Below are 23,774 nucleotides of genomic sequence, written 5' to 3'. Positions count from 1 at the left end.
CTTATCTTACAGTTGATTGCTTCTTGGATTTAACAAAATACAGAATATATACAGTATGTAAACATTTGTTGATAGGTGTGCTGTTTGATTTGTATGCTCTGAAGAGTTCAAGAGACTTATAGTTGCAACCATGGAAGCAAGATAAGATTTTTTGCACTTAACCTGATAATATGACTATGTTTATCCATTTGTATTGTTTAGAAGGTTATTTACTGATATTGCTATTGGTGAGGGTTGCACGAGTTTGTTAAATCTCAAAGTTTAAGACTTATTGACAGTTGTAAATTATGAAAGCACTCACTTTTTCTGTAGTTTTGGTTATGCCTCTTGAATTCACAGCAGTTGTATCCTTGAAATTAGGTTAGTTTTTCTTTGTTAATGTGTTTTTCACGGTACATTTAACCATTGGGAAATGGACTTTTTTGATACGTTTGTTCTTCTTTTCTGTAGAAATAAAAATAAAATATAAAAATTTTACATGTATCTCACACAGGTTGGGGTCATTACTAGTGTCCATTAAAGTTCTAAGTTGCCCAAAGAATTCTCAATTGGTTATCTATAATTGGAAAGGGGGGGGGGGTCTGAGGGGACATGTAGCCAACTCCCAGGACTGTTCTTGTTCCACTGTATTGGAGACATTTCAACAAGTTATCTTCTCTGATGTCCTGTTCTACCAGGAAAATGTGTATTCAAAAGGGGAAATCATACAAGTAATTATGATTACAAGTCCTCAAATGTGAAGAATTTCAGAAATACTTAATACATATCTGCCTTTTTAATTTGCTTTCTTAAGAACAAGACTACAATAATTCGTAGCAACTGTAGTTGCTAATGTTACTATTAATTTATTAAAATGTGGTCATTAAAAATATACAAAAACAATCTTTGTCCTAGTTCAGCTTTGTTACGTTTTGACTTAGGTCCTTGTGGTACGTTACTATTCTCGCTGCTATAGTAATGATTTTGCTAACCAGCGCTAGACAGGTAATTTAAAAGTCAAAGTATTTTCTTGATTAGTTTGGGTCCACTGATAAAATTTAATTACGTTGTTATATATTTATCTAAAACCATTGGTTTGCAAGACTTGACTACACACTGGATGGAGCTAGGTGGAGAAATTTCTAAAAACATACCTGCGTTCCACCCCCAGAGATTCATGGTGAATTGGTCTGGGGTGTAGGCTGAGCAGAGAGATTTTATAAACTTTCTCCAGGTGTTTCTCATGTTTTAGGAACTGTGGTCTAAACTCTCTTCCTAATTCAGATCTTAATTTTTCCATGAGACCTTTTGACAATTTCTGGGCAAATGATTTTTTAAATTATTTCTTACTGAAATTTGATTCTGCTTGAATTATAACTATGTTCTTTTTCAGAATTAAATAATCTAAACAGATAATTGTATCAAGTCCTTATGCATCACAATAACAAAAAGACAAGTTTAACAGACAGTTACATGAATTATTTGCTCTTTTAAAATAGCTTTTTGGCTGAAAGTCTGTAGCGCACATATCAAGGTAAGATACTTGGTTAGTACACAACTTGTTTACCCGTAATCTAAATTATAGTAGGTGTTATAATACTCAAGGACTTCTGGAATTTTAAAACAAAATTCTTTTTACTACTTCCTTAAAAACATCTGTACTCAATTACTATTTGGTCTAGGTATACATTAAAAAATGACATATGACCTTTTGTTCACAAGAAAGAATATTAAGGCAAAAAGTAATTATCTGAGTTTTCAGGATGAAGTCTGTCATTTCATGTTCTGACAAGCCAATCCTCACTGTTGCCAGTTGATAGCCTTAGTAGATCTCTCTACTCAGCCATGCTACTGTAGTTCTTGGCCAGATCACGCCTGCTGTTCCTTTGGGCAGACATGTATTCCCAACACCCCAAAGACTTAGAGGTCCCTCTTTTCCCTCCCATAGCCACTCATTAGAAAGAATCCACTGGAGTCTAATGTCTTCTTAACTCATCCCTTTCTCACAGCACGTGCACTTTGAGGTCCAGGGACAGGGACTCATTCAACTTGAACATCAGCATTTGCTCTAGGTACACAGACTGCTCAATATGTTAATGAAGTTAGTGCAGTGATCCAGACCTGCAATGATCCAGGGCTGCAATGACATAGTGTGTCCAGAAGAGGACAGGAGAGGGCTGCTGAGCTGGAAGAGATCAAGGGCTTCTGTAGAAGTCCATGTGGGAGAGAGTCCATTCAACAAGAACATTCAAAAGCTAGAAGGTTCCAGGTGGCTCAGAGATGGCCAAGTAATTCAAGGGGCCAAGCTGACCTTTATCATCTCGGGAAGGTGGTAGATTTCAGGGATCTGATGAATGCCTTATATAGGTCTAATGCTTAATTATCGCTGTTACCATTTGTATTTTACAACCAGGGAAACTGAGGAGTAGAGGTTAAATAACATGTAAGAAGCAAAGCTGAGATTTGAGCCTGGGTCCACTGTCCTCAAAGCCCACATGGTGCCAGTTCTCCAGGAGCAGAAATAAGTAGAGCTAGGGAAGCAGAAATCATCCTTCAGATCTTAGCTCCATCACCAGTTCTGATTCCTTAACTAGTTCAAATCTCCCTCTTAGGTTCTTATACCCCACCTTCAATACACTTATGACACTTGAAATTTTACATCCATTTGTAGAATACCTGGTTCTCCCACTATACCAGGGGTGGGCAAACTACAGCCTGGGGGCGATTCTGCTACCATGGCAGAGTTGAGTAGTTGCTACAGAGACCGTCTATGGCTTGCAAATCCAAAAATTTCTGGCCCTTTAAAGTTTGCCAACCTCTACACCTGACTGATTTCCATTTGGGCAGGGACTAGATCTGTTTTCATTCACTACTGTAACCCCTGAGCCTAATATAATACTTGGTACAGAATGGGCACTCAATAAATACTTGTTGAATATGGTTTAAACTTAATAGTGAAACATGGAGGAATTTCAAGTATCAATATGCTCAACAGGCAACATTTCAGTGGCTGAAAATAGTACTGATTTTTTAATTGAAATTCTTCCAATCAATAATTTATTGACTTAAAATGTATTTTCAGTAAGAACATATATATATATATAACATTAAATGACATTCTTTTCATTTTAAATGACAGAAGGAGAACATTTTTATTTTTCCCAAATTCATCATCGGGTAACAGTTCATTCACCATTACGTGGCCTGGAACAAAGATGTCATCCCTTATTCTCCTAGTTGGCTCAGTCTATCTAATCCTGAGACTCTGCCATATTGCGAGCAAAGTCCAGCTACTCCAGGAGTGACCAAGGAGGATATGATATCAGTATCAATACCCTAGTTCAGAGATTGGCAAACCTTTTTTGTACAGGGTCAGAGATGAAATATTTTGTGCTTTGCAAGTCACACAGTCTCTGGCACAGATGCTCTGCCATTGTAGCACAAAAGCAGCTATGTGTAATGTGTAAATTTGAATTCCGTATAATTTTCTGATGCCATGAAATCTTTTGATTCCCCCCCCCCCCAACCATTTAAAAATATAAAAACCATTCTTAGCTCCAGGCCCTGCAAAGACAGGAGGGACAGGTTTGGCCCCCAGGCTGGAGTTTGCTGACCCCTGCTGTAGATACTAGGCATCATCGCACCACTCTCAACATTCAGTGCAATGATTAGGGGTGGATTATAGGGGATAACTAAGTTATTTAGTAGGCACGCTTTTTTTGGGGGATGGGGGCTTTTTTGATGGAAGTTCTTTCTTACCCAATGCTCTGGAGACGCTACTTACCGGGAAGGTTCATAGCAGATTCCTCCTGCTCTACAAGAAAACGCAGTTCTGCAAGATTCCCTTGTAACCAAATACTGATATATTCAATTTTTTCATCTCTTTCGTACAGCTTGTCTCTTAGATTTTTTATTTCTTGCAAGGTCTCTTCACCATCACATACCAATTCCTAAAAAAAAAGGTAGCATTTTGGGGTGTGTGAATTTAAATTACAACAAAATAAATAAGAAGCATATTCAATCGAGTGAATCATATCCAAGACAAAAATATTTTTGCAAAATTCGTAATTGTCATGAAAACAAAATGTGTGTAGAGAGTAAATGCACAGTTCTGTAAATGATCTCAGAAAAAATGGATTAGTAAATGAGAAGATTTAATGGGTCACTCACTGAACTAAACATGTTTCAATGGTCACTATTTTTTTATTGAGATACAACTGATGTAGAATAGTTTCAGGTGTACAACATAACAGTTTGGCCTCTGTGTATATTGTGAAACGATCACCACAAGACTTCTTGGTTAACAGCATCACCACACAGTTACAAAATGTTTTTCTTGTAATGAGAACTTTTAAGACCTACTGTCTTAGCAACTTTCAAATATACACAACACAGTATTATTAACTATAGTTACCATGCTGTACATCCAATGACTTATTTTATAATAAAATGTGTACCTTTTTACTCCTTTTACCCATTTCACCCCCGACCCCACACTACCACCCCAAACCCCGCAACCCCTGGTGTTCTATGTGTCTATGAGTGAACTCAAATTTTTAACTGGATAGGATGGAGGTGGTGGTAGCATAAAAAGCCAGCTCCCCTTCAGAGCAGCACAGAACTGCAGAGGAGATCCAGCATGGCTTAATGTTTAAGAGAAAGAACTTGCTAATTGGGCTGGATCTGAGTTTTAAATTTCCATTAGTTCATTAACTGGTCTTAGGCAAGTTACTGAAACTCTGAGTCTCAGTAGCTTCATCTGAAAAAGGCCTTACTCACACTTTCCTTATCCAGTATTTTAAGCGTTGACTTAGAAAGTGGCAGAGCCAGGATATAAACTCCAGCCTACCTGCCACTAAAGTGGGGAGGGGTGGAGATGGTGCATGGCTGGTAAAACATGGAGAATAGATGGAATTCAGAGCTGACAACTTTGTCCTAAACCAATGTGATCAATATATATATATATATATATATACACACACACATATATAGACACACATATATACACATGTGTATATAAAATGACATTCACACTTTAACTGAACTGGTAGAGTGGGAAGACAGTTTCCCAAAGGATTAACATTTCATAGTGACATTTGGCACAAAGGACACATTTTAGGATGTGGTCACACTTACTCTGTCTCTCCCCAGTAATCCTGATCTCCTACTTTATGGGTACACACGCACGCACACACACAGGCACACATTTATTAGGTAGGCAAATATTTTTAGAGATATGATCCTTATGGAGATAACACAAAAAAACTTACCTTTAGGGTGGTCTGAAATTTAGCCCACAAATCCAAATATTGTGCTAAAATGAAGATTTTCAAAATGCAAAGGTTACTGAAACAATTTGAACAGTTTTATAAAAGTAATGCTATTTGTGTTTCAATAATTATTTTTATCTAAACATTTCTACTTCTGAACTTGCCCTCACTGCGAACAAGGGAAAAATGACACAACATCAGACACGTGAGTGAGGAGGTCTTCCGATGATTCCAGCCCCCAGCTGCCCAATTAACCCAGACATCAAGCTGCCCCAGTGAACATCACGTGGAGCAGACATGAGTTGTCTCCACCAAGCTCTGACCAAATTGGTAATGTGTGAGCAAAGTAAGGGATTTGCAATGTCTGTTATGCTGCAATAAATAATTGGCTCAGGACACCTCACAAAAGATGATCCACAAGTGGCCAAAAAGCACATGGACAGATGCTCGATAACATTAGTCATCAAGGAAATACACATGTAAACCACAACGAAATACCATAACATACCTATTAAAATGGCTAAAATGCTAATAACTTTACGTGTTTTGACAATTTTTAGTGTGGGTGAGGCTGTGGAGTATTCTATAGCTAGTGGGATTATAAATTCATAGAACCATTTTGGCAAACTGCGTGGCAGTTTCTTCTAAAGTTAAACATACACTAACCATATACCCCACCAATTCTATTCCTTGTTATTTACGCAAAAGAAATGAAAACAAATATTTGCAAAAACACGTAAACAAATAGTAACCCCAAACTGGAAACAATCCAAATACCCTACAGTTGGGGAATGGATAAACAAAATATGGTATTATTCCTAGAGTGGAATAGTACACTATAGCTACAAGAAGGAGCGAGCCAATGGTATGTTAACAACATGGATGGGTCTTAAAATAATAGTTCTCTGAGTGAAAGAAGCCAGGTACAAAAGTGTGCATACATATTCTATCATTCCATTTATATCCAGTCCTTAGTGATAGAAAGCAAATCACTGGTTTCCGAGAACTGGAGGTAGGGTGGGACTCAACCACAAACAGACACAAAGGAAAATGTTCAGGGATGACAGTGTTCTATTTCTTACTTGTGGTGGTAGTGGTTACAATGATACGCACATTTGTCAAAACTCATTGAACTTAGGACGGGTGCATTTTATTTTATTGCATGCACATCAGTAAAATTTGATTTAAAACCGATTTAAACAAAACAAAAACTTTATTTTCTATAATGTAAAGATCACTCATGACACATGACTTACTCTGATGAGCTATCAGGTGCCAAGACAGATCGCTTGAGATGTGCATGAGGGCGTCTTCTCCCTGTGTGTATTGCTCTGTCCTGGTCTTCAGGTGTGCAATACCCTGGAAATTAAACGCATGGAATTGCTTTAAGCAGCTGAGTTACTGTAGGTTAGTTATGCGTGCAGTCACTCAGCAAACATTTATTGATGCCTCCTCTGTGCCACTGACTGTTCTAGGTGCAAGGGAAACAGTGGTGAACAGAGCCCTTGTCAAGCTTACATCCTGGTGAGGGAGATAAAGGATCCTGCCTTCGAGAAAGCATTTCAGCACCCAAATAAACATAACATGCTGAAAATCATTTTCCACAAAAAGAAATTAAAAGGTATTCTGCCTGAATGCATCATGCACAACAACCATGCTCTGTATGCAAACTGTGTGCGCGGTGAATAGTCAGCTATTGTGCCTGACTGGAGTTGAGCAGAAGACCTGAGAGAGAGGATTTATCAAGTTAGGACACCACCACCCCCACCACCCCACCCCCAGAATTGCTCACTGAAGTGTTTCGTTGGGTTGGGTGATGGTGCTAGTAGTGGTTTGGGTGCTCAGGTCGCGGCTTTCTGCTCTGACAACCGAATGCCCAGGAGCTCTAACTCTGCAAAGTGTGGCCTTTGGGATATAAACTGGCCACTGGCCCAGTTTCAAGAGATAAATGGTCAGATACTAGAAACTACTGACTCAAATCTAAGAAAGTGTCCAGTGCCTTAGAAGGAGTAGACATGGAAATGTTTACGAGCACGTGGTACAGGCTCTCCTCATGCAGCCTTGATCTCGTGTCAGTCTTTGTATGGCTGTTGCAGGTTTCATAGTAAGCCAAGTAAAAGCCACCTTCACCCAAGTCCAAGTCAGCATTCCTGGCCCTCTGTGAACGGGGACCACTGTCTGTAGACGTGTCTATTTAGCCGGCCTCCCATAACTCTCACGTGAGTTAACACACGGAATTGTAATGAACTATTTATTTGCCCATCTCAGCCAGAGGGTGAGCTTCCTAAGGGCTTGGAGCAGTGTCTTATTCATCTCTGTATGCACTGCACCTTCCCCAGGGTTTCGGACCAGTGGGTGCGTAAAATATTTGTTGAGTAACAGGAAGTATTCAGCAAAATAGAGAGTGGTAAGTGAATAAGACAACAGCACAGGGTCATCCAAGGGTTAGTAGATCAGACATTGAATCCCAAAGCAGAACTTTTAGAATCAGCCTTTCTTGTAGTCATTCATTAGCTCAACCATTATCAAAATAGCAATAAAAGTCCAATTATTTTAATAAAAATAACCTACATCATCTTGATAGGAAGACACTATAGTGGGATATTACCGTGGGTGGATGCATTTCCTCACCAGATTGTTTCAGGGCTGGAAGAATGAAGATGTGTTGCATGTGTGGGTTACTAATGATGGTACCTGCCCTGTGGAGCACAGTTACCTTTGCAAAGTACATTGGTACCTCTTATGCCATTATAATTCCACCAAAACCGCATACTCTTGGTGGGGAAAGTGTTGCCATTTAACTAATTACCCAGAGAAGTAAAGGGATTTTTCCCTTACTTAGAGTCTTATTGCTGTAGAACTGCTTTTATTTTTCCAGCTATTAAAAAACTCTAAAATATCTAGAGCCTCAGTTTCCTCATCCAGAAAAGGGGCAGAATATATTATCCACATTATGAGCTTACTGTGATCCTCAAATGGGACTGAATCCCTTTTCCATGTAAGGGACTGTGCGAAAGACTTGGGATGCACGGATACAGGTCCTAACCTGGAGATCAATATGCTTCACTGAAAAAGGTGATATGATCACTGCAAAACTGACAGACAACCTAATTTTTAAAATGGGCAAAAAACTTGAATAAGCACTTCACAAAGAGGGTATATAAGTGGCCAACAACACAGAAACAGATGCTTCATTAATCATCTGGGAAATGCAAATAAAAACCACAATGGGACACCTGCCAGCAAGTTTTGGTGAGGACGTGCAGTAACACACTGGTGATCTCAAACTACTGCTGGAGTGGCAATTACTGCCACGCCTTTGGGAGACTGGCTCTGTGCACTGAGGTGGACGCTATACATCTCCATGGCTCCGTAATTCCCCTTGCATGTACCAACGAAATATGTATATACGTTCACCAAAAAACATGTTACTAGGATGTTCATAGCAAGACTATTTGTAATAACCCACATTAGAAACTCTCTAAACCCCCCTCAACTGCAGAGTATATAAATGACTTGTAGTATAGTCATACAATGGAATGCTATACAGAACTAAGAATGAACCAACTGTAACTGCACTCAACAAGAAGGAGGAACCTTGCAAACATAGTGTTGAGCAAGAGTGCATATAATTTCATGTATATAATGTTCAAAAACAGGCAGAACTCGTCTATGGTGTTGGAAGTCAGTATGGTGCTGCCCTTGTGGGGAGGTGAGTGACGGGAAGGGACGTAGAAAATATCTGGATACCAGAATGCTTGGTTTCCGGAATTGGGTGCTGGTTACCCAGGTGTGTTCATTAAGCTGTACACTTATGATTTGGGCACATATGATTTTTTGTATGTACTTTAAGCTTCATTTAAAAAACTTATAAGAGCTATTCTTTCCTTTCCTCTCATAACTATTGCAGATCTAGGCAATCAACCAAAGCCGTTGTGCAAATTGAAGTGCTTTCAAACTTACTTCTTTTAACCTTTTATTTTCCAGGAGCAAAGCTTCTGTTTGTAGGTCATGTACATAGATTTCATTTTCTAAGTTCTTTAGAATTTCAAATTGACTTTTCATATTACAGCTTTCTTGATCTCGTAATTGTTTTAATTCTTGCTTCAGTTTACCCTGCTCAAATAGAAAACCTAGTTATCTCATAGAGTTCAACGAGCAGGGCACCAGCGTGTTAGATTCCTTGGGCCACATTAAGAGAGGGGTTCTAATTAATCTTGAACCATCAGCAGAGGCTACGGATACCTTGCCTTGGAAAAACTTTATATTAAACTCGAAACCTGATTCATGGAGATTTATTCACGTATTCTGGGAAGTGGGTATGAGGAGCCCAAGTTAAATCGTTGAGACAACTTCACAAAATAGAATATATGTTGATAATGAACAACTGTCTGGCAAAAATGGGGAACAGAAGAGTGAAATTTGAGGCTTTTCAAGGAGGATTTAATATTTCTTGAAGTAAAAAGCGTAATTACTTTAGGGATTTTTCAGAATTTTCTACTGAATCTCTATTTAGTTCTTAGTTACTATACTTTCATAAATCACATAATCTTTATTCATTGTATAATCATCACTAACAGCATCTTACTAACAAAATAGAATTGTTTATACAGTATGCTTACTTGTTATTTTCCCCTTCATATTTCTCTACATCCATAACATGTTAAAATTTTAATATCAGCGCATATTTAGAAAGTTTCCATTTTTAATTAACCAATTCCACATACATGTTTGTCATTAACCATTGATCATAAATTTTTAAAAAGTAGTCAACATTTCTTTACCTGTTCCCATTTCATCTATTCTCCCCACACCTTGCCACCTCTGACCACTTAGCCTCGTCTTTATAGAAATTTATCAGAATAACAGATCTGAAAAGAGCCTTAGAAAACATAATCCAATCTCCACCTTATAAATAAGGAAATGGAGGTCCCCCCCAATGATTTTCCCATGGTACATGTTAGTTGCTTCTAGAGTCTCCCTCTGTGTGTATGTTCATTTATACACATACATGTATACATGTATGTATGTGTTTGTGTATGTGTGTGTGTATGCTGGGACTAAAATTGGAAAACATTGGTATTAAAGGGTAAGTTTAATAAATGTGGATTTCCTGAAAATTCCAATGGTGCCAGGTAAGTATTACCGTCCTTATATACCAGCTTTCTAACAAAAGAAAGAAGAATGAATGCATCAGCTCTTTACCACATTGTTAAAGTATTTTGAAAAGTCTCTTGTCATTTGAAAAATGAGATTGTTCAGTAAATCCTGATCCTGCTTTTGTGCTATAAAAAAAAGAGAGAGAGAGAGAAAATAACTACTCACAATGTTCCTTAGTTTAAAAAACATTCATCAAAACAAGACATGCGCCAGTTTGGAAAGTCAGATACTATTAGAAGGCTTGTAACAAACAGCACTCAGGTAACCCCCAGCTGCACTGAGTAGTTGGGTGGATGTCCGACTACTCAAATCAACCATTTTTAACTCATTTTAGCTTTTTCATCTTCCATTTTCTTTAAAAATGCTCCTATGGCTATTTCTTGATTTGTCATTTTAAGACATTTTCTACTTACTTCCTAATATAGAAGAGGAGGACACAGCAGGCTTACTCCCATCCCCCCACCCCCACACATTTTTGTGAAGTTTCATTAGGGAGCAAAGCTAGATGCACGTGGCTTACCCATCATCCTTATCCAAAAGTCACATCGTGCTTCTTTATGTATCCTGGGCCCTGATATTCCTCCTATCCTCTGGAAGTCTCACTGCTGGCGGGTGAAGTACATGAGGATATTTTCCTACTCTCTGAAGCACATTGCTCTTATGTCCCCCTTCCTTTCTCCTGTATTCCCTTCTTCTCTCTACTTTCTTCAGAATTTTTCTTTTTTTTTTTTTAACCTTAAGGGAATTGGTACTTGCAATATACTGCTTACTTTCATACTTACAGTGTTTCATACATCCTCTACTTAGTGCAAGAACGGATTGGAGGAAATGTTGGAAAGTAGAAAATTCGGAATGGAGTACACATTTATCATGAGTCTTAGTAAAAGGGGTAAAATACCAAGAAAACTCACCTGAGCTGACTAAATGAAAACCTGACAAGAAGCAGACATCGCCTGAGGCTTGGGAACCAGGCCAAGTACTCAGATACTTATTCTTATAATATTCTTATATTCTTAAAAATCCACCTGTCTGGGCAATAACCATATTCGTTTTAAATATTTGTTCATTTCACATGTGAACATATTGGGTTTCCATGTGACTGTCCTATTTTGACACAGACTGACTTCATTCCTGTCATCATATTTGTCTTTGCAAGCAGCTCATTCCCATCCGAGTGCACATTATTTTTTTTGCTCCTGTTCCAGTCCTTTCTGTAACTTTGGTCCTGGCCTTTCAGTTCCCAGGGCACTTCTTCCATCCTCTAGAAGATACACGTTCTGGAAGTTGTCCTGCTCCACAACCTATAGGGAGTTCTTGGATAGTGGCCTCTACTCCCCAAATACAAGACAAGACTCACACCTCTAGGGATGAATCTGGATCTGTGAAATTCTGGGTGCAGGGCTAGATGAGCACATCGGTTTTTTGTGTGTGGAGAAAATAATGATTTTTAGATTAAACACATACTTGGTTACGTCATGGAATAGAACGCAGAGTATGCATACTTTCAGGCACATTTCACATTCTCAATGAAGCCCCTGACCTGAGACAAGCTCTTACCTATCTCTGACTCAGGGGTAAGGTAGTGAAAAAATCTGAGGGGTACCTACTTGAGAAATAGTGAGTCATAGCTGGAAATGAGATATAATTTGCAAATTCATGTTAAGAAACAGAAAAAAATCTCCACATGGTAGTAGATAAAAAAGTTGGTTCTACCTTTACCAAGTACGGAGAGAAACCACATAATATAGTTGCTACGAATTCTTAATTTTCATCTTTAAAAGAGAAAAGAAAAAAAATTGACAATAGTAACAGTAAGATTTTGTGATGTGGAGGAGAGGAAATTAGTAGATGAGATAAAAAGTAGAGAAGAGGGAGTTAAAGGTGATGGGAAATTGGGAGAATGCCACCATTGGCTTTGATTGGTGACCTGTCTCATGTTAGAAGGCAACAGTGAAATCCTTACCTGGGCTTGAGGTCAATAAATGCTTCATATGTACCTGAGAGAATATTACTGAGTTCTTCAGCCTGTCGGTTTTTGCGCTTACACTCTTCTTCTGCCACCTGAAGTTGTGGAAGATACTTGACTAGTTCCTCTTCCTTTCCTTTGGCACTCTCCATTTCCTTAACAAATCTTTGCTTTAAAGAAAGTAAAGCTAAGTGTGAGGTATGATTTTAGAGAATTTACACAATTTACACTCTCTGGACTAGAGTGTAAGTTCTGTCTTGATAGCCTCCTACCCCGAGGTACACAGCAAGGTATGTGGCACATACTAGATATCTAAAAAATGTTTGTTGGCTGACTCACTGACTCTCTGGCAGTCTATAAAGTAAAGAGATTAGGTTCAGTGGTTGTCCAAGGATCCTTCCAGTTCTATAGCTCTATTGCTATGATTCTGTTAACGCTACCATTTATGTACACCACATCATTTGAGGAAACTTCTCTTAATAGTTTATAAAAACAAAACAAAACAAAACCCCAACCAGACAGCAAACCAGAACATACATAGGTTCTAAGAAATGAGCATGTAAATAAGAAATGGGGAGGGGATAGCAATAATTGGATACAACTCTACAACAAATGGATAAAAAAGTACCCAAAACAAAACATGAAGATGCCTGCTTAATTGTTCAAACTCAGGCTTTATTTAGTTTCACATGGAATAATAGTCGGAACTCTTTTAGAAATAAACCCCTCTTTTAGACAGGTTTAAAATGATGACAAAGGCATAGCCAGCCAGCTGACCTTTACTATCCGTTCTCCTGTCCTTGAATATCAGGACTCCTGAGCTTTAGCTGAACATATGGCTGCAGCTAGAGTAATTTCTCTGTTTCCTTTGCAGGTAAGTGTGACCAAGGAGTGTAATGGGTAGACATGGTATGTGGCACTTCTGGGTCTTGTCCCTACAATAAGAAGGGGAGTGTGCTCCCTCGGCCCTTTCGTCCCTCCCCTAGCTGGAAGACAGTGAGAATGGAAGCTGCCACTTGACCCACAGATGTTAGCATTGTGCTGAGGATGGCCGAGCTGCCCTGCCAGCCCTGGACTGCCTATCCCGAGACAGAGAAGTAAACGTCTGTCTTCCTGTAATGACCTCATCAGTGGTTCTTCTCAACTAGACACTCAGACCCTTAAGATTTGAACAGGCCATACTTCACCCAGTTTACTCTTAAAATCTTTAATTTTTATTTTTATGCAAGTTGTATCCACACATAATTGGAAGAAAACCCTGAGTGTCAGTAGGGCAATACCAGGCATGCTTCCACAGCAGGCAGCACCCTAAAATAGTCGACCAGAGGTTAGTGTCCTGTGACCCCACCCGAGTGATAACTCAGATGCAAGAGAAAGAAACCCACGCTGGTGGGGAGACAGCCTCCCTGGCTTGGAAGCCGCATGTTCAAATAGGAACCGACATCTCTTGGGCTTATCTTCTACGTGTCTGCAAAGGACATACCCACTTGAAAGAGGTCCAACCCCAGGAAAGCCCGTGTTCTGTTTCCCACCAGTTATTCTCCCATTCGAGATGCAGCATACCAGTCAGATCGTACTAGACAAGCAATGTTACCTGATAATACAACCTGCAGTCCACCTTTATCAGGCTACTAGGGGAAGAAGTGAAAAAGTCAAGACCAATTTCCCAATAAAGGAGAGAGGGTTGCTAACCCTTTACGACACATCTTGCTTATTATGTTCACTGCCTTTGGCATCTCTTTGATAGAGCAGTTTACTCACGCCCTAATTAACACAGTGATACACTGGCCTCATATGTCCCCTTCCAAATTGCCATTAGAATCCTTTATAATACGAAAGAAAAAAACACACATAAAACACCATAATTTCAAAAGTATGACACAGCAGAACCAGGAGTAAATTTCTCCAGACTGCAGTGTTAAGAAACTCAAAGGTGGGTTATCTCTGCTATCTTCTCTAAAACACAAACAGCCTGGGGGGTGGGGGGAGGCAGATAAGGAGGTGAGTGCATTCATTCATTCCCATTGTCTGCATGGCCAGCGCTGCCCTGACAAGAAACCATGCTCTTGTTTCAGGCTGAGAGGGTCTGGGTACCAGGCACTGCTGCAGCTCAGGCAAGTTGGTGTTTGTCTGCTGGCTCGGCCTGTTGGTGTGGGGCAACCGGTCAGGCCAGCACCTTCTTCAGCTCCTTCCAATTCTCCGTCTGCTTCCCTGATTCCTGAGCTGTGTGCAGACTTCGCTCAGGGGTGACAGGCTCAGGCTTCTGCCGCAACTCCCTGGAGTCGGAGCCTTGGAGAGGGCACAGACCAGTGCAGGACACAGGTACCGCTCTACACTGGTGACTTCCAGCTCACCCCTCGACTTCCAGGTGGCCCTTGCCTTTCTCTCTGCCTATCCATCTTCCCTTCCCAACTGCCTCCAGGCCCCAGCTCCAGAGGCAAAGCCGACAGCCTCTGCAGATTGTCTCCACAGACTGTGTGGCTCCCACAACTGCAGGTCAAACCCTCTAATAAAGCCCTGTCCTGGTGGCTTTGCTTCTCCTCCTGAACCCTACCAGATACAGAGCCATTGTACCTAGTGATCCAGACGCACTCAAGATGTCAGTGCTGGATCAGAATGATGCCAACGCTTGCTGCGAGTGCTAACAGAACTGGAGTGCAGGCCCCCTGGTAGTGAAGCCAAGCCTATAAAAGACGTAGTCACAGCACAGCCTGGAACACAACACCTCCAAGATCTGGAAGTTTATATTTTGAACCAGTGACTGATATTCAGGGTTGTTTTCCTTAGAATCTATGGGTCAGGGGCCCAAGTGGTAGTGGGACTGCTCAGTATTAAAGCTGATGATTCTGCTTTCCCTTCCTGAGAGTGTGGGCTCTGTCAGCTTACAGATCCTGCTACTGGTGAGAAGAATGATTTCACCAAAGGTACAAAAATGGTTCCATAAACCAAAATCTGAGATTGCTTCCTCTCCGTTTGGGGCTCCTTGTGCCACTGAAACCTAAGGCATAAATCAGATTCCAACCCGCCCGGCGTTATTGACGATGATTATCAAGGGAGAGGGGTGAGGGTAAAGACAGTTGTTGCTTTATAACAATGGCACACGGGCTGCCATCCATCCGTGCCTCTGTGTGAATCAGACGCAAGGGGACACAGCCCTCCAGTGGGCACACAGCCTGGCAAGCACAGTGCAGACTGAAGCAGCAATCTTCTCATTTGCAGTCGTACACTTCTAATGTACTTATCTTGCCTGGCTGTGCTGTATAAGCTTGAAAGCAGTGTTATAAGGTGTCCTTAGCTTATTCCTGACTCCAGAGGACTGTCTCCATTGCTTTACCACTAAGTATGATGGTGAACTCTTGTCAGCTCTGTCTCAACAAATACCTGAGATGCCGCGCACTTCTCACCACCTGCTCAGTTACCATCCTGGTTCAAGCTGCCTGAACCCCTTGCACATGCTCTCGCTTCCTAATGGGTCTTTGTACACCCACCATGGCTTTCCTAAATTCAACTCAACAGAGCAGCCAGAGGGATCCTGTTTAAATCAAAATCAGATCATTTCAGCCCTCAGATAATTTCAGTAGGGCCACTACTGAACCTCTGATGGCTTCCCAGCCCAGGCAGAGCAAACGACCAAGTACTTCCTTTGCCTGTAAAGTGTATCATAGCTGGAGATGCTGCTCTCGGATCTCCCCTCAAAGAGGGACTCTGCCCTGTGGCAAAGAGTGTGGTTAAGTGACAGCTTCCAGTTGCTGGCTTCTTCAGAGTTGCCTCAGCTATTTAGGTGAAATCATGTTTGTTGAGGGGTGGTCCCCAATCAACTGACTGAGCAAGGAGCTTTTACAAGGGTGCAGCTATTTCTGCCTGCATCAGGGCTCTCCTAATGGGCAATCCTTGCTCCAGGACTCCCCGGAGAGAGTTTGCAGGTTACATAATGGCCTAGGGCTTCCGCTGCCCAGTATGTTCACAGGTATTCTCCCTAGTAATCCCTGGCACTCCTAATTCCATCTCAGCATCTACTTCCTGAAGATGAGTGCCTAGCACGCCCGGCACTGTCCCCCATCTCTGCTCCAGCCCCACTGCGCCCTTGTTATTCCTCAGATAGGACAGTCCTCCCTCAGAGCTTTCCTGCTCGGCATGTCCTCTGCCTGGAACCACCTTCCACAGATTTCCACACGGCACGCTCCCTCATACCCTTCCGGGATGCAGCCTTCTCTGAGTACATCATTCAAAAGGGCACACAGACCACATCACATATACTGGCTCCATGTCCCTGTTTATTTTTCTCTATAGCATTTCCAACCATCAAATATGCTACACGTTTTATTTGTGTATCTTGTGTATGTTCAATCTCTCCCCGCTGGCATGTCAGCTCCATAAAGGCAGAGTTCTGTGTCTTTGTTTCTTCTTCTATTTTTTAGCATCCAGAAGAATACCTGGCACCCAGATAAGGTATAACCAACAGAGAAATGCTGCCCACCCTGACTCTTCCCCATTCTGTTCCTTCCAATTTTGTATAATTTGTGCAATGCTGTCTTTCCCATATTTGTTCCCTGAGTTGTGCTGTTTCCATTTCACCTCTTCCCACTTCTGGCATCCTCTTCTGACATCTCTTCCCTGAGTACCTATGCTCTCATATTGCTGATTTTCCTTGGCACCTCTATACAATTATATTTTTTAATTCACAAAGGAATGTTTAATCACAGTTATCATCTGTTCCGGCACCATTTTTCTGAGTGTTCTTCATTTGTTGGCAAGTTTTATTCCCCTTTTTATTTGTTTATCTCATAGCATTTTTGTGTGGAGGACGTGTCTACTTCTTTCCTAGTATTCCTATTAGAAAGAATTGGCTTTCCTTGGATCAGTTATCTGCAGAGAGTTTCTGCCAGATGTGGCAGAGGGTGTGTGTGTGGCGGGAAGAGGTGTGGACTTGGACCAGGGTAAGATCTAAACTTGGACATGCAAGGACTTCCTACTCCATTGCTACAGCAAGGGACTGTTACCTCCAAATAAAAACCCTGTTTGGTACAGCTGGGCCTCTTTTCCCTTTTCAAAACAAATCAAGTTCAGGAAGGCTGCTACTGCCATCCCTTTTTTCCTCAGCTCCTCTACCAATAGCAGTCTCCAAGAAATATGCCCTTGCCTTTCAAAGTAATACCATCACCTTGAAAAGGTGCGTTTTCTTGAAAATACCTGCCACCTCTGGGCCTCCTGGGTGCTTTCAGTGCCCTTTCTGTCCACCTCCCCCAGCATCTATGCCCTATTCTATCCCAGGTCAGCTCTTGGCAGTTCCCAAGTCACAGCACTGCCCTCTCTCTAAGGAGGATTTCTCAGATTGGCCTGCCTCACTGGCCTCCCTCACCCTTTGTCACTGTCCCCAGCCATTCTCATGCCAGCTCTGCAAGGCTTCCTGAACCATTCCACCTGTCTCCATGTATTTTGCCAGTACTTCTATGTAACTTGGAGTGCATGATTTTTTTTTTTAACTAAAAAATTATTTCCTGTTGCTCTATTAACGTTTTGGGAAAAGAAGAAAGATTCAGAATGAAATTGTAACCTTTTTCATACTTAAAGATTTATTTTACATTTAACTGATTAGAATAGCATGAAATATGCCCCCTCCCCTGCATAGAGTCATATAAAATTATTCTTAGATGTAAAATAACAGTTACCTCATAACTGTGCAACTCTTGAATTAACTTTTTTTCTTTGACGATAAATTTTTCCTCCTCTTGTTTTAAATCTAATGTAATTTCTTCAATCTGTGCCAAATATTCATTGATCTCTTTTTCTCTAGAACTGGTCTAATTAGAAAAAAAAACAAAAGAAGGATTTGTCATTTCTCTTATAGCAGTCATCCTTACATTTTCAAATAGCCAGGTAAATTTATATCTCTCTGCATAAGATTTGGCTCTGATTTCAGGTCATTATTTCTCAGTAACCACTGAGAGGGATTTTCTTCCCTCCAGAGATTAATTTCTTCAGCAAACAATATCTACAAATGACATGAGAAAATGGGGAATGGGAGAGGCAGAGGATAGAGGGTGGGCAGAGGGCAAACACAGGCGCTAAATAAATGATGTTTGGTTTCTTTATTTTTAGAAATAGATTTTTTAAAAACTATCATGTTTCTGGTTACACATTTCAAAAACATTTTCTGTAGAGAATTGCTGCTTTGTTTGCTAAATTCCTATATTTAACAAACAGCAAATAGATAAATTTCTTAAGAAAGTTACACAATTCACGCTAAACATGCAGTCAACAGAAAGGAAAATACCTTTTGGATATATTAAACATTGAAGGAAAATTACTGATATGCAACATAGGGGACAAATACTAAGTCCACTGAGTTCCCTTACCTCTTGTAATAATTTGATGCGTCTCAATTCTGCGACCTGAATTTTATCTATTAGTGTTTGTAATTCAGCGTGTATAGTGACGATCCAACGTGTGTATTTTTTCCGCAGACAAGCTATCTTCCACTGATTTATAATACTAGAGATGAGAACAAAAAGAGTCATCATGAAATTGATGTGACAGTCTGCTGAAAAGATGAAGGAATTGAAAACAAAACAAATTCTACTGTGATTACACAAAATTGCTTGGGTTATTGATCATGTAGACCATGCACACTAGCTGGAAAAATAAGATAAAACATTAACTGCCTCAATGCCACCTCGGCAAGTTGCTTCAAAGTTAGAAGTTGTGTTGGCACATTCAATAGGACAGTGGACAAATCACACTTGGCAGCTCACCACCTTTAGGTAAAGGATAGAAATGAGAAAGGTTCAGGGACAGGTGGAAAAAGAAGAGGCTCAAGCAGAAATAGTAATGCAATTCCCTAAATTACTCAAAGTGCTACTGAGAGATTTCAAGCTTCTGGGTTCACAGCCAAAACAAAAAAAGGCTACATAATTGGAGAAGGGTAAAAATGTGCAATTCAAATCTCATAAGTAATATCAATAACAATGACAACAACAACAGCAATGATAAAATAGAGCTAAGTTTTCCCCGAGTGCTTCCTAGGTGCCAGGGGCTGATCAAAGTACTTTACATGGACCATCTCATTTATCATTCACAGCAACCTGACAAGGCGGGTACTACTAACGGCAGCCTCCACTTTATAGGGATGGGAGCAGACAGATTATTAACTAACTGAGCCTCGGTCACAGTCACAGGGCTAGGAAGAGGCACAGCAATGAAAGCAGTCCATCTGCAAAGCCTGTCACCTTCACCACTCTCCTCTGTACTGTGCATCACCTCCCCTACTGGTCCACACAGAAGTCTGGATGAGCAAAAGGCACTGCACAAATCTGGGCGATTTTATTCTTTGGTGACTTCACTGGATTAAAATGGAAAACTTTGGTTCTATTCAATGCCAAAAAAAAAAAAAAAAGTCAAACTACCATACACATGTAGATCTGAGAGAACTCACATAATTTAACAGAGGAAAATTAGTTCCTTGGACTCTAGCAACCAACAAGTATTCTGATTTCCTCCCTACTTCAGAGCACTGTTCATTCAGATAACATATATTATTTATAACACAAAGGGATGATTTTTGTTTTTTTACCATCTCTGTTTTTCTCTTTCCAGGTTATCACTCAGGATTCTTATTTGTTTCTGATACACATCCTTTGTTGATCTAAAAACAAGAAAAAGCACATTGGATTTGTGGGTGTTGATCTAAAATCAAGAAAAAACACATTGGATTTGTGGGAGCTGTTAGAATACATAAAAGACTTTATGTGTCATTCTTATGCACAATAAGGCTACCGCCTAATTAGGAGATAAAACATTTTGTGAAATAACTAAAGAGTTTAGTGGCAGACTAAGAAAAAGACAGCTATAATTCTGTGCAAGCGCAAGCTGATTTTGCAAGTATTGAGGTGTGTCCCCAAGGATAGACAAGAACAGATTCTGGGGAGGCTGTTGGAGAAAGGTTCTATTGTTTAATAGAAGGAGGAACTTGGATTGCCAGAATGGAGGTGTGATCTCATCAAGAAAGGATGTCATCATTTGCAAAGACAGCAAAAAGGAACAGCAAGTCAGGTCTCTTGTGACCAAAGCAGACTCGCTACTCGCTACATATAGAAAACCTGAAGGGAAATAACACTGTGACAACAAATTCGTGAGGAACCCTGGGTTTTAGATTGAGTTATGATTTGATACATTGTATAATTCAGAAAGCCAATACAGATTCTAGAACTAAGGGTAAATAGTAATTAGGAATGGAAGATTTTCTGGTGAATCCAAAGTGGATGAAAATGTGAAGACTCTAACATAGATATTAGAAGACTTTATTATTTGTATTTCCTTTGTCCCTATTAAGTGCTGCATGCACAGAAATGAATTGAAGGCCACATAAGTAAAACGTGACCATCTTTTTGAAAGATAGAAGTATTCATAAATGAAACTTAGAATATGAAATGCTGTTAAATAGACTAGAAACACAACTGCACTCATGTCTTTTCTCTATTTGAAGTCATAGTATGGACTCTCAATTTCCTACCTAAATAAGCCTAATATCAGCCCCTTGAAATGCAGTGTTCTTCCCAATTTGTCCCAACTTTATTGATTTTATTTATTTACACATTTAATTTAATCCACAAAGGAGTTGAACTAGTTTAAAATAAAGCAACAGTAATATAAAAAGTCCTAAATGGATACCAATGTTGGGCTCTGAGCTTCCTGGTGATGACACAGCAATTGATTATAAATTTGCATTGTTCGTGAGGAAAATAAAATCCCAATCAACCCACTTCTGTTTTCCTATTCTTCATAGGGAAGAGCTGATAGTTTCCTTTCTGAAGCTGACATGATGAAAAATAGATGTTTAAAAATATTACTTATCAATATATAAATAAGCAGTCAAAATGCTATACTTCCTACAGTGTTCTCAATGTCTGTTGGTATGTGTCAAATTTTCATCGCCACCCATCTAAGTTTTCTATATGTTGGTCTCTTCACTGTCCTGTATTCAAATTATTTATCTCCCTGTGAGTGGTGATATTTTGCCCCTATTTGATAAGCAAACAGAAAAATCTGACTTGCTTTTAAAGGTGTAGTTAAAGTTCTAAATCCTGACATAACAAAGAACTCCCTGACTTCACCTTCTTTCATCCTTGGATTGTTTGTGATAATTTACACTCTATTCGTCAGTTGTACCATGTTCACTAGTTATGGCATGTGTGTGAGTCTTGCTCATCTGCCCAACTAAAGTATAAGTTGTTGCTTTATGCCCAACATTCGTGTTAAAGTGGTAGAATATTTATGCAGGGCATTTTGATAATAGTTACAAAAATGAAAAATATGCAACCCTCTTTGATTCGGTAATTCACCTTTTAGGACTTGATTATAAAGAATTAGTCACATAGGTGGACAGAAATATGTTAAATATATGTTACATGATGTTAACTTTGGAAATTGTTTGTAACATAGGAAACTGAAAAAACCCAACTGTCCCTCAATAGAGTACTGGTTAAATAAAATACAGTATCACCTATGAAAGAATATTATACAGTTAGAGAAAAGAGTGAGGAAAGAGGTCCCATATACATATATTTTCTTTATTTTGAAATAGTTTTAAAGTCAACAGATAAGTGTAAAAATTAGTACAAAAAATTCTCATATACGCTTCATCAACTTCTCTAATTGCTACCATTTTACCATGTTTGTTTTATCATCTTCCCAGGCATAATTTTTTCCAGCTTTATTGAGATATGACTTACATATAACATTGTGCCAGTTACCCAGATATAATTTTAAGTGGAAAAGCCAGTTCCAGAAGAGTACGATCCAAGTTTTGGATCTCTCTCTCTCTCTCTCTCTCTCTCTCTCTCTCACACACACACACACACACACACACACGTGTATATATATTAGAAAGCATGTATAGCAAACTGTTAACAGTGATTATTACTGTGCAAAGATGGAGAAATTAGGGTAACTTCTATTCTCTAAGTTACACCCTTCTATATTTGAATTTTAAAATCAGGTATAGGCATTACTTTTTTTAATCAGAAAAACTAAAATAAAAATTAAAGTGATTTAGAATGGCAGAAATGAACATGATGGGGTGGGGGTGGGGGTGTTGTAATAATGTTCAGGCATATCCTTGTCACTAGATCCCTAACTGGTCCATTGCCTGTACCTAACAACTTATACGGAACTCAGAACCTGTTTACCCTTTCAATGAAAGATTCAATGATAATGACTTTTCTGGACTGTAAAACAAAGAGAGGCAAATATGAACCTCCTTTTCTATAGTATATTAGAACCTGACATAAATTTATTGTTACTATTAAAAAGAAATAAATGCAGAGAAGATTAAAAATTTCAAAGGCAAACATACCGACGGAGTTCATCAAGTGTGACAAATCCTTCTTCCATATGTTTGATGTCTACTTTTCTTTGTGATAAGAAGTTTTCTTTCTGAGCAATTAATGTCAGTTGTTTCTGATTTCTACCATGAAGAGAAAAACAGAGTTATCATATGTTAAAGGTTGAAATAATCATTCGTAACTCCTCAGCATGAGAAAATATGCCATCACAAATAAAAATTAAAAAAATAGTTTGGAAAGTTCAGTTCATGAACTATTTATCCAATGAATTAGTAAAAACAGAAACAAAGTCTTTTTGCTTGTGGTGGCTAAATCGAAATTTATGAAAATTCCCAAGCCAGGAAAAGAACATTAACTATTAATACAATGTTAACCGTAAAACAACAAGAACAGCTCTATAGCACTTCATCCCTCTGGGTGGGTATGTCTCTCCTAATACATTTATGAATTTTGTTGTGTTCTTTTGTGAAAGGTAAAGGAGTCAGTCAGACCAATTTTGAATACTGGCTCTACCTCTTCCCAGGAGTGTGACCTTGAAAAGAAACTTTACCTGTGAAGGAGCCTGTTTCCCCATTCACAATATGAGAATTACAATATCTATCTCACCAGGTGTAAGGATTAAATGAAATGTAAAGTGCTCAAGCCAGTGGGTGGCATCTATGAGGCATTTTATAAACAGTGGTTATTTTTTGTCTCTAACTTGCAGAAAGATTAATGGGACCAGTTTACAGTTTTGTTTACTTTTCCAGACATTAATAGGAATGTGTCTGTAACAGAAAGTACTTTATCTAAGTGTCTGGTCTTCTTCAAAACTGCTATGGACTGTGTCCTCCACAATTTTGTATGCTGAAGCCCTAACCACCAGGTGTTTGAAGATGGTATCTTTGGGAGGGGATTAGGTTTAGATGAGGCACGAGGGGCCATCATGAAGAGATTATTGTCCTCATAGGAAGGGACACCAGAGTGCTTGCTCTCTCTCTCCCTACCAAGTGAGAACACAGTGAGAAGGTGGCCATCTGCAAACCAGGAAGAGAGCTCTTGCCAGAACCTGATCATGAT

General features: G+C 39.6%; 1 protein-coding gene across 1 annotated transcript in view; it reads right to left on the bottom strand.

Moving 5' to 3' along the window:
• Positions 1-305: 305 nt before the first annotated feature.
• The window catches only part of CCDC175 (coiled-coil domain containing 175), a 47,922-nt gene continuing 24,453 nt past the window's right edge, over positions 306-23,774 (bottom strand). The window contains exons 10-20 of the mRNA XM_019725827.2: positions 22,727-22,837; positions 19,946-20,017; positions 18,732-18,867; positions 18,045-18,176; positions 12,407-12,545; positions 10,455-10,534; positions 9,213-9,365; positions 6,506-6,608; positions 5,250-5,293; positions 3,764-3,929; positions 306-444 (exon numbers count right to left, since the gene is read on the bottom strand). Coding sequence (XP_019581386.2) covers positions 362-444; positions 3,764-3,929; positions 5,250-5,293; positions 6,506-6,608; positions 9,213-9,365; positions 10,455-10,534; positions 12,407-12,545; positions 18,045-18,176; positions 18,732-18,867; positions 19,946-20,017; positions 22,727-22,837 — 1,219 coding nt within the window. The 3' untranslated portion in view covers positions 306-361. The remainder of the gene's footprint in view (positions 445-3,763; positions 3,930-5,249; positions 5,294-6,505; positions 6,609-9,212; positions 9,366-10,454; positions 10,535-12,406; positions 12,546-18,044; positions 18,177-18,731; positions 18,868-19,945; positions 20,018-22,726; positions 22,838-23,774) is intronic.

The sequence above is a fragment of the Rhinolophus sinicus genome, linkage group LG03 (assembly GCF_036562045.2).
Source record: "Rhinolophus sinicus isolate RSC01 linkage group LG03, ASM3656204v1, whole genome shotgun sequence".
Classification (NCBI taxonomy): Eukaryota; Metazoa; Chordata; class Mammalia; order Chiroptera; family Rhinolophidae; genus Rhinolophus; species Rhinolophus sinicus.
This window is presented reverse-complemented; position numbering and strand designations above follow the sequence as displayed.